The sequence below is a fragment of the Mauremys reevesii genome, linkage group 8 (assembly GCF_016161935.1).
Source record: "Mauremys reevesii isolate NIE-2019 linkage group 8, ASM1616193v1, whole genome shotgun sequence".
In the NCBI taxonomy this organism is placed as follows: domain Eukaryota; kingdom Metazoa; phylum Chordata; order Testudines; family Geoemydidae; genus Mauremys; species Mauremys reevesii.
Genome location: NC_052630.1, coordinates 52,063,886 through 52,077,463, shown reverse-complemented (window position 1 = coordinate 52,077,463; position 13,578 = coordinate 52,063,886). Strand labels below are relative to the sequence as shown.

The 13,578-nt window shown below is 46.7% G+C and overlaps 1 protein-coding gene across 9 annotated transcripts in view; it reads right to left on the bottom strand.

The window, feature by feature from the left end:
• The window catches only part of AXDND1 (axonemal dynein light chain domain containing 1), a 60,521-nt gene that overhangs the window by 4,211 nt on the left and 42,732 nt on the right, over positions 1–13,578 (bottom strand). For 8 of the 9 annotated variants that reach the window (XM_039486723.1, XM_039486722.1, XM_039486727.1 and 5 more), the window contains 4 exons: positions 5,197–5,405; positions 3,688–3,784; positions 1,784–1,894; positions 690–836 (listed from right to left, as the gene is read on the bottom strand). In XM_039486723.1, coding sequence (XP_039342657.1) covers positions 690–836; positions 1,784–1,894; positions 3,688–3,784; positions 5,197–5,405 — 564 coding nt within the window. Of the gene's footprint in view, positions 1–689; positions 948–1,783; positions 1,895–3,687; positions 3,785–5,196; positions 5,406–13,578 lie in introns of those variants that run through there. The other variant, XM_039486731.1, reaches the window with a different exon arrangement.

Below are 13,578 nucleotides of genomic sequence, written 5' to 3'. Positions count from 1 at the left end.
GAAAGCAGTACATCTTGCGCCAACCACGGCTACTGCACTCACTGGTAAAATGGAGATTTTCGCCATGGGTGGCAGGTGGAGCCCCACTTTGGGGAGGCTAGCCCCTGGCTCCGCCCCTTCCACCTGCCCCCTCCCCACGGCTGGAGCCCCAGACCCCCTCCCCCTCCCCCCCCGCTGCAGCTGGAGCCACAAGCCCCCCCAGCCACAGGAGCCCTGGGCCGGCCGAAGCCCTGAGCCCCCCCTCCACCTGCCTGGAGAAGCCCTGGGCCAGCCACAGCCCGGAGCGCCCCCCACCTTTGGCTGGAGGAGCCCTGGGCCGGCCGAAGCCCTGAGCGCCCCCCTCAGCGGGAGAAGCCCTGGGCTGGCCGAAGCCCCGAGCCTTCCCCCCACCTCTGCCCGCAGGCACCCTAGGCTGGCCAAAGCTGCGCCGTGCCTCCTCTCCCTGGACCCAACCTGCTCAGGGGAAAAGCATCTGTTAGAAGATACTTTTGATATGCCCCATGCAGGTTCCGGGGCAGCTGAGGCAGCAGTATGTATGTGCCTTCTCAGCCGCTCCGGAACCTGCATGGGGCATAATAAAGCAAAAACTTTGCCGCCAAACCCCACAACTGGGGGTCCGACAGCCACGGCAGCACCGGGGGAGGCAGAGCCACCCCTTGCCTATTCTACCCGCCGCCTATGATTTTCACCTTTTCCCCTAACACTTCTTTCCCTTTCTCAGATTTCTTATCAACATCAACATCTTCAGTTTTGTCTTTCCCAAGTTCAGAAGAAGTCTCAGAAATTTCTTCAGGTAAAGAATCCACAACAATTGAGTGCATCTGTGGCTGGGTCTCCTGGAAAGCAATGCGAGGGACTGGTCAGTAGCACTCTCATCTGGGATTCTGTCCCTCCACATAACATAGGCAAATACCAAAACAAGGCAGCCAATCACCGATCTTGTCCTGCTATAATTTTTAAACAAGAAATAAATGGAAGCTTAGCTGGTTTACTACCCAGCCACCTCAGGAGGGCTGGCTTCAAATCTATTTAAATCACAAGTTACATGATGTTGGTGTCTCCTCTAAATCCTTACTGGACCCTTTTGCCACTACACGGTTTGGCAAAATCTGTTCAAAATCGGCCAAGGAACGGGGTAGCAGGGTGACTGCAGAGCAGCCAGTGCACGTGCTGAATGTGGGAAAGCTCAAACAATATCTATCCACATGGGGTCAAATCAGATGTGATGTAAGCAGCTGAAACTCTATTCAAATCAATGGAACTGAACCCAGTTCCATAATATTTGAACATAGCCCATCATGTCTGAAATTAGACCAATGTCAGACCTACCATCTAAAAGATCTGAATCAAATCAAATTCTCACAAGCAACATCCATCTGTCCAGCCACATACGGAATGAAGCTAGAAGCTCTCATACCATTATGAACTCCTGTGCAATCCAAACCCCTGGATTCCATCAATTTGCAATCTTTTGGGAGAAGCAGAATTTACCAGGCAACATCACAGAGCCAATTTTCAGCTGGTGTCAACTGTCACAGCTCCACTGAAGCTATGACAATTGACACCAGCTGAAAGTCTGCCCCCATAGGAAGCATTTTAGGTGTAACAAACTCCATCATGAATCCCAATAAACCTCCAATGTGGAATCTTGAATGCAGAGGGCTCTATATGCTGAATCCCCCTGGAAACTGAACCATAGTTTCTTCAGTTGGGAAAGTCTTTCAAGCAGCTCCCCAGCCAAACAGGTTCTACTTTGGCTGGCAAATGCTAAGTCTTTATGTACCTGAGGCCCAAACAGGTTCCTCTGCTCTTCTAAACTCAGTAAGGAGACTGGAGAGCCTTTGAATTCAGAAAGCAGGAGATTGCAGGTATTAATCCAATCAAGGCACTCGGTCTGGGATGAAATAACAGAAGAGACAAATTACCAAGAGGGAGAGAAGAATTGATATTTCTTTCACTCCTGTGATTAAATAACTCCACCTTTCTATCTATGGTATTTATATGGCCCCATCTATCCTCATCCTACAAAGGAAAAGGAACATACGGTCCTCCTAAGCCTTCAAACATGGAGCCTTTCATGGGCTAATCACCTATTCCATACAATATATTTAACAAGCTGCCAATTGGTTTGGCCCAATAGTGCAGTGGCAGCGCATTGCCCTGAAAGCTCGGGGCAGGGATCAGAGTTCAGACCCCAAGTTTGTTTTTTTACCCCATAAGCCAGCACAGACCAGAAGTGCTGGGGAGGAGCATTCTCAGCCCCTGCAGGAAGCATTTCCTCACACCACTCTGGGACAACCCCATCTGTTTGATGCTTAGAACAACGCGAGGCTTCAGAGGGACACATGCCCAGTATTCCTTAATGGAGGATTGGATCAGCCCAACACAAGGTGGCCTTTGAAGGCATTGGGAATTCAAGGGTGGAGGAATGGAGATATGCAGTACTAGAGGGCACCTTCCCTGGCTCCTCTAAGATAAAATCCTGCAGTTAACATGTTATCTGCATAATAGCTTTACATATATACGTAGAGTCAGGAGACATGAGGACTAGATAAGGAAGTCTTGCCCAGTGCTGAATGGGGTACTGTTCCCAGTATATCCACAGGTCTCTCTCCTTAGGCTCAGCAAAACCCTGGATATGACTACCTAGCCCAAGTGCCTGACAAGCTTTAAACTAGATTTGAATCTACTGCAATTCTTATATGGATTAGATCCTACAGAAAAGTCCCAAGGCATGTACGCTGGAACAGTGTAAGGAAGGAATTAAGTCAGAACATGGCCCAGACTTCTCAAAACTGTGCAGCTTTTGAAGTGCTCTCTGGGGTCAGTAGGAAACTACTGGGAGGAATCCATGAATGGAGGTAGAGTCTGACTGGAGGAAGTGTTGAGGGATTCTCTGGAGCATTGAGAACAGAAGTACTTGTGGCACCTTAGAGACTAACAAATTTATTTGAGCATAAGCTTTCATAGGCTACAGCCCACTTCTTCAAATACATAGAATGGAACATACAGTAAGGAGATATATATACATACAGAACATGAAAAGATAGAAGTTGCCAAACCAACTCTAAGAGGCTAATTAATTAAGATGAGCTATTATCAGCAGGAGAAAAAAACGTTTGTAGTAATAATCAAGATGGCCCATTTTAGACAGTTGACAAGAAGGTGTGAGGATACTTAACATGGGGAAATAGATTCAATCTGTGTAATGACTCAGCCATTCCCAGTCTCTATTCAAGCCTAAATTAATGGTATCTAGTTTGCATATTAATTCAAGTTCAGCAGTTTCTTGTCGGAGTCTGTTTTTGAAGCTTTTCTGTTGCAAAATTGCCACCTTTAAGTCTGTTACTGAGTGACCAGAGAGGATACTCTGAAATCTGGAGCATTGGGGTCTCTAACCAGGGTCCGTATCATCCAATCAATTTGATTATGTTTTAATTCACTACGGACCATTGGTGAACCATAAAGGCTGAATATATTGCTGCAAGAAAGAAATATTTGGTGGTGGCTTGTGGCTTTCTATGCTTGGGTCTAAGATGAAGCAAAAATGTTCTGTCTGTTCAAACTCCTTCCTGACTCCCTTGTGTGTGTTAGCTTTGTGCCAGTTCTTCCTCTTACCCTTTCACAAACAAACCCAGACTGATCTGGACCATAGTGTGGACAGACACATGCACTTGCAGCTGTTACCTTTATTTTCTCCAGCTCCCGCAGCTCATAATTGTAGTCTGAATCCAATTCAGCTTGTTTCTTCCGAACTGTAACATCTACCAACTCCTTGCAGCAGCTGAGGAGACACAGAATGTCACCCACCCTCTAAGCAATGCTCTCAAATGCCTTTTTCCCCTTGGTCAGAATTGTGCAGGATCCTGTTGTTGCAACAAGACACACTGTGATCACACATAGCAGGATTTTTAAAGCAGCGCCATGTACAGACAAGGGCAGCCCATTCCTTTGGGTTTGTTTATTAAGTGATGCATTTGTCAGGTTTTTGATACGCCTTAGAGAAGGGGCTGTGGGAGGATGTAGGCCTATAAGACTGTGCTTAATCTCCCCAGTATTACAGGAGGGCTGCGACATAGTAGCAAACTATTGAGAGAGGATGTTTCCAGCCAAGTTCTCTCTCTGATATTACTCCCAACGGTTCCATTTGAATTAAGAGCTTCCTCGCTCACAGACCAGCTTCTCCTTGGCCCAGTAGTGAAGTCAAGTAAAGGCCCTAGAGGCATTTCTTGCCAACCTGTCATATCAGCTATACCCTTTAGGGCACCACTTCCTTCAGCTTCCATAGAGTGGGAGAATAGCAGCTCCCTCCAGGATCTTGGAGAGAGCCTTAGAAGGAGCCCACTTTGAAACCCACCCCCCAGCATGGGTATTAGCAGGAGATGGCCAGGCAGAACTCAAACTGGGAGCCTGTCTCAGCAGAGGAGGCGCAGCAGCATATGAGTGTGTCTGTCTTCATGCCCTGTTCTGTCTCTCTCTCTCTCCCCACACCCTTTTCTTGGGTGTCTCTTTCCTCCTTTTCACCCTCCTTCTCATTTCTCCACTCAGTCACTGAGCCAGCCAGCAAGTCTCTCCAAATACGCCCCCGTCCCCCTGGTCACTCTCTTTCACCCTTCTTCCGGTATCCCTCTCTCTCTTGTCTCCTGTCCAATTTGTCCCTTTCCCAGGTTCCATCTCCTTCTGGAGCTGAATGGGGACTGTTACCACACAGCATTACTGGCACAACAGACAGTGGAATCCCAGAGGATTGGGCTCTTGTCTGTTTTCCTTTATAAAATATGCACCATGTTAGAGCACGATTCTGTAGATGCCAACATTATAGCCAGGGTACCCACTGCTTGCTTTATAAACTCAAAGTCCTCCAGGATTCCCCAATCATTTTCCTCAGCATGACGTTTACCATGTGAATCTCTGATATGTCTAAGAGATCTGAACAATGCTCATAGCCAGTCAAGCCCTCAGTGATTACATAGCTGTGGGTGATGAACAACACAAGTCGTTCCAGCTAACGTTATCATTAACCTATTCTTGAAATGTTTCCTTCTGAGTGCCACCCAGCATTGAAGTTGCATTTTTATGATCCCACCCACTTTTGGGGAGATCATACCTCCCTTCAGAGGGCTTTCCCATCACACTAAGGATTTTTTTAATGGGAAAATCCCATAGGCAAGTGAGGTCCCAAAGCTTTATTAATACCTCATTACATAGCTGGAGAATCTGCTCAGTTTTGGAACCAGGTTCATAGCTTCTTCCTCTAGTTTATAGCCCCTTAACCTCTTGAGCTCTTGATCCTTAGCAGCTTCTGACTCATTCTCTAGGAGACCCTTATTGGAGGAGTGGTCAGGTACCATCAAAGTCAGCAAATTCACTAGCCACATGGTCAGGGCTTTGTGGAGATCAATCATCTGCATAGAAGTTCAAACTAAAGGGTTAAACTGTATCAAGAATCTGAAGTGGTAAGAGGGTGTCTGATGTGCAAAGTACTCTGACTTTAGTGGCAAAGTTCAGATGTGTGGGTAAATATACTGACACTCACTACACTTGTAAACTGCCCCTCTAAGGTAGTTTTCATCCCATGTTAACATCTTTTCTATCAATCAGCCACACAGCAGTCCGACACTTCCAGGAACCAGGAATATCCCACAAATCTAGGGGGCCACTGATGGGGCATTTCAAAAATAACTTTGTGGCGGCTGCCAAACAGGATTCTAGGGTGAATCCAAGGTCCAACAGGACCAAGCAGCTATCTGAGCTGGAAATGGGAAAGTCACTCTGGAGGAGACACCAGATGAGACTGGAGATCAAGAAAAGATAGCTGCAATCAGAAGCTTATTTCCAAAGGATTCTGGGGAGACTGGAGCTAAGGTTTTCACACCCTTCACCCTGTTATTTTCTCATTTATTTTCTCTAGGAACTATTTCTCATAGTGGAAGGATACATTACAGAAAACCCCATATATTTAAACAGGAAATGTAAAATTAAATTATCCATACTCTTGATACAGCAATAAGCCACTGCAGGGAGGGCAGTGGTAGGCTACTGGGACACTTCTCCAGTGGCTGAAACACACACACATACCCTTCCTTGCCTTACTTCTATAATAATCCATACAGTATGGGGTTCCAAAGATTTTCAAAGCATAGGCCACATCTTCATAGAGAGATTGTCTCATGGACCAGCTTTGTTACTGTAGTCCACTGTTGTATGTTACAGGTCCCCGCCTGTGCCAAAGCGCAGAGGACAGGTGTATGTTACAGCCCGGCCCTTTAGCTCAAGTTGAAACAGTTTATGCTTTTAGCTCTGGAGGTCTCAGATTCAATCTCTGCTGAGTCAGCCGTCATGATGAACTTCCTTCCCTGTGCAAATATAATAACATCCCTGTGCCAACTACAGCAATTGCCTACAATAAATAACATTTAATGTTGCTTTAACTATCTTTGAGTGCAGTTTAACACATGGAAACAAAGCCGATTAGACAGCCAGTTAAGTCCAAAGCAGTCTGCAAAGGGATTTCACAAAACTGGGTGACTGGGCAACAAAATGGCAGATGAAATTAAATGTTGATAAATGATAGCCGGCCAACAGGGCGGCTAACAGGGGAGTTTGAGTGGGAGTTCCCATTGGAGGAGCCAGGTATTTTGTGTTTGCGTCTGTCTTTGGGGTGCTTGTGTCTCTCTCTGTCGGGGCAGACTGCTGAGCCCTGATTAGGGGGCGGAGCTAGGCAGAGGAGGGGGCCTATAAAAGCGGACGCCCAGCCAGGCAGCGGCACAGCTGATCGCAGCGACCCAGGAGCCGGCCAACAGGGCGGCTAACAGGGGAGTTTGAGTGGGAGTTCCCATTGGAGGAGCCAGGTATTTTGTGTTTGCGTCTGTCTTTGGGGTGCTTGTGTCTCTCTCTGTCGGGGCAGACTGCTGAGCCCTGATTAGGGGGCGGAGCTAGGCAGAGGAGGGGGCCTATAAAAGCGGCCGCCCAGCCAGGCAGCGGCCCAGGAGCCGGCCAACAGGGCAGCTAACAGGGGAGTTTGAGTGGGAGTTCCCATTGGAGGAGCCAGGTATTTTGTGTTTGCGTCTGTCTTTGGGGTGCTTGTGTCTCTCTCTGTCGGGGCAGACTGCTGAGCCCTGATTAGGGGGCGGAGCTAGGCGGAGGAGGGGGCCTATATAAGCGGCCGCCCAGCCAGGCAGTGGCCCAGGAGCCGGCCAACAGGGCGGCTAACAGGGGAGTTTGAGTGGGAGTTTACAGGGGGAGGTGGAAGGGGGCGGCGCCGTGTCCCCCGTGTTCCCCAGGTAAGAACGCTGAGCTAGGCTGAGACAGCAGCAGCCATGAGCCAAGCTGTGGAGGATACACCGAGGATGAGAGCATGCAGCAGCTGCGGTATGTACATGGTTCTAGCGGGGGACCCAGAACAGTACTATGTATGCATGAAGTGCCGCCTAATAGAGCTTCTGGAGGAAAAGATCCAGGGTCTAGAGCTGCAGGTAGAAACCCTGGTAGAGCATAGAAGGGGGTTCGAGCAGCTGATGGAGCAATGGCAAGCAGTGACCGAAGGGGAATGCCCAGGGGTACAGGGGGAAGCAGGGGCTAAGGCCAGTGAGGGGGGACCTCCGGATGAGGAAGATGGGCGGTGGAAGCATGTGACCGTGAGAAGCAGGCCGAGAAAAAGGAGAGCCAGTGAGGGAGAAATAGAGCTAAGGAACAGGTTCGAAGTTCTGGAGAATGAGGAAGGGGTGAAGCAGGTGGTAGCTGACGGTGGGAGGCCAAGGAAAAAGAGAAGAGCGGCTAGTCCGATAGAAAGAGGGGAGGAGTCCATGGAGGCAGCACCAAGTGTGGGCCAAGGGAGGATACAGGATGGCTTAACGGGAACCACAAGGAATGATAGGAATGAAAGGAGCTTGCAACCAGGGGGGACGGAGGATAGGTTAGAGGACCGCACTGTCCCCAGGCAAAGGCAGGTCTACGTGATTGGGGATTCCATACTGAGAAGGTTGGACAGGCCTGTGACCAGGGCCGATCCGGAGAACAGAAGGGTGTGCTGTCTACCGGGCGCTAAAATACGGGATGTGGACCTGAGGTTGAAAAGGATCCTAAGAGGAGCAGGTAAGAACCCTTTGATCATCCTTCATGTAGGAACGAATGACACGGCTAGATTCTCGCTAGAGAGGATCAAGGGAGACTATGCCAGGTTGGGTAAGACGCTCAAGGAAATTGAGGCTCAGGTGATCTTCAGTGGGATCCTACCTGTCCCTAGGGAAGGGCGCCAAAGGGGTGACAGGATCGTGATGATTAATAGTTGGCTGAGGGAGTGGTGTTACAAGGAGGGCTTTGGGATGTATGGGCACTGGGAGGCTTTTGGGGACAGACAACTGTTCTCATGGGATGGGCTCCACCTAAGTAGGGAAGGAAGTAGACTTCTAGGAGGGAGGCTGGCTCATCTGATTAAAAGAGCTTTAAACTAGACACTGGGGGAGATGGTTGGGAGAGGTCCAGGTGCTCTCCACGCCAAATTTATACATTGGGAGTGAGAACAACAGGATAACAACAGATATAGCCAGAGGGGGACGGTTAGGTGTAAGGAAGAGGGGGGAGACGGATACTAGATCGACAGGTCATACTGGTAGTACTGTGTCCCTACCAAGTTGGGTGAAAAGAGTGAGAGGAGCCAAACAGCAAAAATTAGGATGTTTGTTCACCAATGCGAGAAGCTTAGGTAACAAAATGGAGGAACTGGAGCTCCTGGTCCGGGAATTGAAACCGGATATCGTAGGAATAACTGAAACATGGTGGAACGGTAGCCATGACTGGAGTACAGGTATGGAAGGGTATGTGCTGTTTAGGAAAGACCGATGCAAAGGTAAAGGTGGGGGAGTAGCATTGTATATCAATAATGAGGTGAAATGTAACGAAATAACTAGCAATGCAATGGATAATACGGAGTCTGTTTGGGCAATGGTCACATTGGGGAAGAAAACTACTAGAGCCTCCCCTGGGATTGGGGTGTGCTATAGACCGCCGGGATCTAGCCTGGATATGGATAGAGAGCTCTTTAATGTTTTTAAGGAGATAAATACTAATAGGAACTGTTTGATCATGGGGGACTTTAACTTCCCGGATATAGATTGGGAAACAAATGCTAGTAATAATAATAGGGCTCAGCTTTTCCTAGACGTGATAGCTGATGAATTCCTTCATCAAGTAGTTGCTGAACCGACGAGGGGGGATGCCATTTTAGATCTGATTTTGGTGAGTAACGAGGACCTTGTTGAGGAAATAGTTGTAGGGGACAACCTTGGCTCGAGTGATCATGAGCTAATTCGTTTCAAAATAAATGGGAGGATAATCGAAATTGCATCTGAGGCTAAGGTATACGATTTCAAAAGGGCTAACTTTACTAAATTAAGGCGACTAGTTAGGGAAGTGGATTGGACTAACATATTTAGGGATCTAAAGGCAGATGATGCCTGGGGTTACTTCAGGTTGAAGTTGCAGGAGTTGTCAGAGGCATGTATCCCGAGAAAGAGAAAACGGCTCGTAGGTAGCAGTTTTAGACCGAGCTGGATGAGCAAGTGTCTTAGAGGGGTGATTAAGAAAAAACAGAAAGCGTACAAGGAGTGGAAAATGGGAGGGATCAGCAAAGAAACCTACCTTATTGAGGTCAGAGGGTGTAGGGAAGCAGTGAGAAAGGCAAAGAGCCGGGTGGAGATGGACCTAGCGAAGGGGATTAAAACCAATAGCAAAAGGTTTTTTAGCCATATAAATAGGAAGAAAACCAAGAAGGAAGAAGTGGGACCGCTTAAAACTTTAAACGGAGTGGAGATTAGGGATTATCTTGGAATGGCACAATATCTGAACGAATATTTTGCCTCGGTCTTTAATGAGGCTAATGAAGGGCTAAGGAATAGTGATAGAGGGACTGATGGGAATGAAGATATGGGGGTAGACATTACGGTATCTGAGGTAGAAGCCAAACTTGAACAGCTAAACGGAAGTAAATCGGGGGGCCCGGATAATCTTCATCCTAGAATATTAAGGGAATTGGCGAGTGAAATTGCAAGCCCGTTAGCGATGATTTTTAATAAATCTCTAAACTCGGGGCTTGTACCGTTTGACTGGAGATTAGCTAATATAGTTCCTATATTCAAGAAGGGGAAAAAAAGTGACCCGGGTAACTACAGGCCTGTTAGTTTAACATCTGTAGTATGCAAAGTCATGGAAAAAATTTTAAAGGAGAGAGTGGTTACGGAGCATGAGGCCGATGGCAACTGGGACAAATTACAGCATGGATTTACGAAAGGTAGATCGTGCCAAACCAACCTGATCTCCTTCTTTGAGAAAGTAACAGATTTTTTAGACAAGGGAAATGCGGTGGATCTAATATATCTTGATTTCAGTAAGGCGTTTGATACGGTACCGCATGAGGAATTACTGGTTAAATTGGAAAAGATGGGGATTGAAATGAAAATCCAGAGGTGGATAAGGAGCTGGTTAAAGGAGACTGCAGAGGGTCGTATTGAAGGGGAACCGTCGGGTTGGCGGGGGGTTACCAGTGGAGTTCCTCAAGGTTCGGTTTTGGGTCCAATTTTATTCAATCTATTTATCGCTGACCTGGGAACCAAGAGTAGGAGTGGGCTGATAAAGTTTGCGGATGACACCAAGTTGGGAGGTATTGCAAATTCGGAAAAGGATCGGGATATCCTCCAGGGAGATTTGGATGACCTTGTAAACTGGAGTATTAGTAACAGGATGAAATTCAATAGTGAGAAGTGTAAGGTTATGCATTTAGGGATGACTAACAAGAACTTTAGTTATAAGCTGGGGACGCACCAGTTGGAAGTAACGGAGGAGGAGAAGGACCTAGGAGTACTGGTTGATCACAGGATGACTATGAGTAGACAATGTGATGTGGCCGTTAAAAAAGCTAATGCGGTCTTGGGATGCATTAGGCGAGGTATTTCTAGTAGGGATAAGGAGGTGCTAGTCCCGTTATATAAGGCGTTGGTGAGACCTCATTTGGAGTATTGTGTGCAGTTTTGGTCTCCCATGTTTAAGAAGGATGAATTCAAACTGGAACGGGTACAAAGAAGGGCCACTAGAATGATCCGAGGAATGGAAAGCCTGTCGTATGAAAGGAGACTTGAGGAGCTCAGTTTGTTTTCCTTAACCAAAAGAAGGATAAGAGGAGATATGATTGCACTCTTTAAATATATCAGAGGGATAAATACCAGGGAAGGAGAGGAATTATTTCAGCTCAGTGCTAATGTGGACACGAGGACAAACGGATATAAATTGTCAGTCAGGAAATTTAGGCTTGAAATTAGACGAAGGTTTCTAACCATCAGAGGAGTGCAATTCTGGAACAGCCTACCAAAGGAAACAGTGGGGGCGAAGGACCTCCATGACTTTAAGATTAAGCTAGATAAGTTTATGGAGGAGATGGTATGATAGGATAACGGGCTTAGTCAATAGGTCAATTAAGTGCCACACTGGTAATTAGTACAATGGGTCAATGATAGGATATTGTTAGCCTTTTTCCAGAGGGTATGGCTGGAGAGTCTTGCCCACATGCTCGGGGTTCAGCTGACCGCCATATTTGGGGTCGGGAAGGAATTTTCCTCCAGGGTAGATTGGCAGTGGCCCTGGAGGTTTTTCGCCTTCCTCCGAAGCATGGGGCAGGGGTCGCTTGCTTAAGGAGTGGGTGGATCGGCTTATGTGGCCTGCATCTTGCAGGAGTCAGACTAGATGATCATAATGGTCCCTTCTGATCTTGAATTCTATGATTCTATGATTCTATGATTCTATGAAATGCAAAGTAATGCACATTGGAAAATATAACCCCAAATATACATATAAAATGATGGGATGTAAATTAGCTGTTACAACTCAAGAAAGAGATCTTGGAGTCATTGTGGATTGTTCTCTGAAAACATCTGCTCAGTGTGCAGTGGCAGTCAAAAAAGCAAACAGAATGTTAGGAACCATTAGGAAAGGGAAAGATAATACGACAGAAAATATTGTAATGCCACTGTATAAATCCATGATACACCCACATCTTGACTACCCCATGCAGTTCTGGTCACCGCAATGCAAAAAAGATACATTAGAATTGGAAAAATTACAGAAAAGAACCACAAAAATAATTAAGGGTACGGAACAGCTTCCACATGAGGATAGATTTAAAAGACTGGGACTGTTCATCTTAGAAAAGAGACGATATGGTAGTGGTATAAAATCATGAATGGTGTGGAGAAAGTGAGTAAGGAAGTGTTATTTACTCCTTCACATAACTCAAGAACTTAGAGTCACCCAATGAAATTTATAGGTGGCAGGTTTAACACAAATATAAGGAAGTATTTCTTCACACAAAGCACAGTCATTCTGTGGAACTCTTTGCCATGGGAACTATAACTGAATTCCAAAAAGAATTAGATAAGTTCACAGATGATAAGTCCATCAATGGCTATTAGCCAAGATGGTCAGTGATGCAACCCCATTCTCTGGGTGTCTCTACCCTCTGACCCCCAGAGGCTGGGAGCGGAGGATCGGAGATTGATCACTCAAAGGTGGCCTGCTCTGTTCATTCCCTCTGAAGCATCTCGCATTGGCCACTGTCAGAAGATAGGATATTGGGACAAGATGAACCATTGATGTGATCCGATAGGGCCGTTTTTATGTTCTGTTTTATGTGTAAGTAGCCAGCTGTCCATGGACCACTAAAGAATCCTCAGAGTGGAAATTCAAATATAACAAAGAGAGGGTTGAGTTAACATAAAATTGGAATTGGTGAATGCATATAAAATAAAATGAGTGGGGAGCTGCTCTATAATTCTATACTGGCCCAGAATCCAAATCTTGGTATTTGAAGCTACTAAATGGAACATCAGGTCCAATTCAGACATCTAGTTGTACTTTTCCTGGACCACTAAGGGCTAGGAGTCCTGAGAAGACAGTATCTTACAACTGGAGCCATTGGAAATACATGCAGTAGAAATTTCATGCTCAGATTAGGGCTTTTCACTGAAGTGTGCCTGAATTTACAACGGCTGCAAAGAACCATCAGATGCTGCTATGGCAGCTGTGGAACAGCTGGGTGTGTAAGAGACCCCAGCCACACCCACTACACCAGCAGCTGTGAAGAAGAGTGATGCAGGAGCCACTCTAGCAGATCAGTGGCACTTGAGGTTCCCCCTGAAACTGATGGAATCCTTCAGGCTCTTTGTCTGCTGGGTTTAAGGCTGCTTGGTGCCACCAGAGCAGCAGAAAATAGCCCTAGTGGATCAGAGAATCAAGCAGGGCCCATGTTTCATTTCTCTGAACCCCTCTGCTAATTCTGCTTCTTCCTTTTCACCAGCCTGAGGAAACAGGGAAGAAAGAAGGCTGAAAAGGAAAGAGTACAAGAAAGATGAGAAATCTAAGCCAAAGAAGAAGGATAATAGACTTCTAGAGCCATCCAGCTGCAGATCCCAGGACCCTGGGGTGAGGCCCCCAGCAGCAGGCCTACTGACTGGGCTTGGACTCTGTCTCATGAAAATCTGTAAGGATGACATTTAAATTATTTCACTGCTTGCCATTTTAGCAGAAACGTCC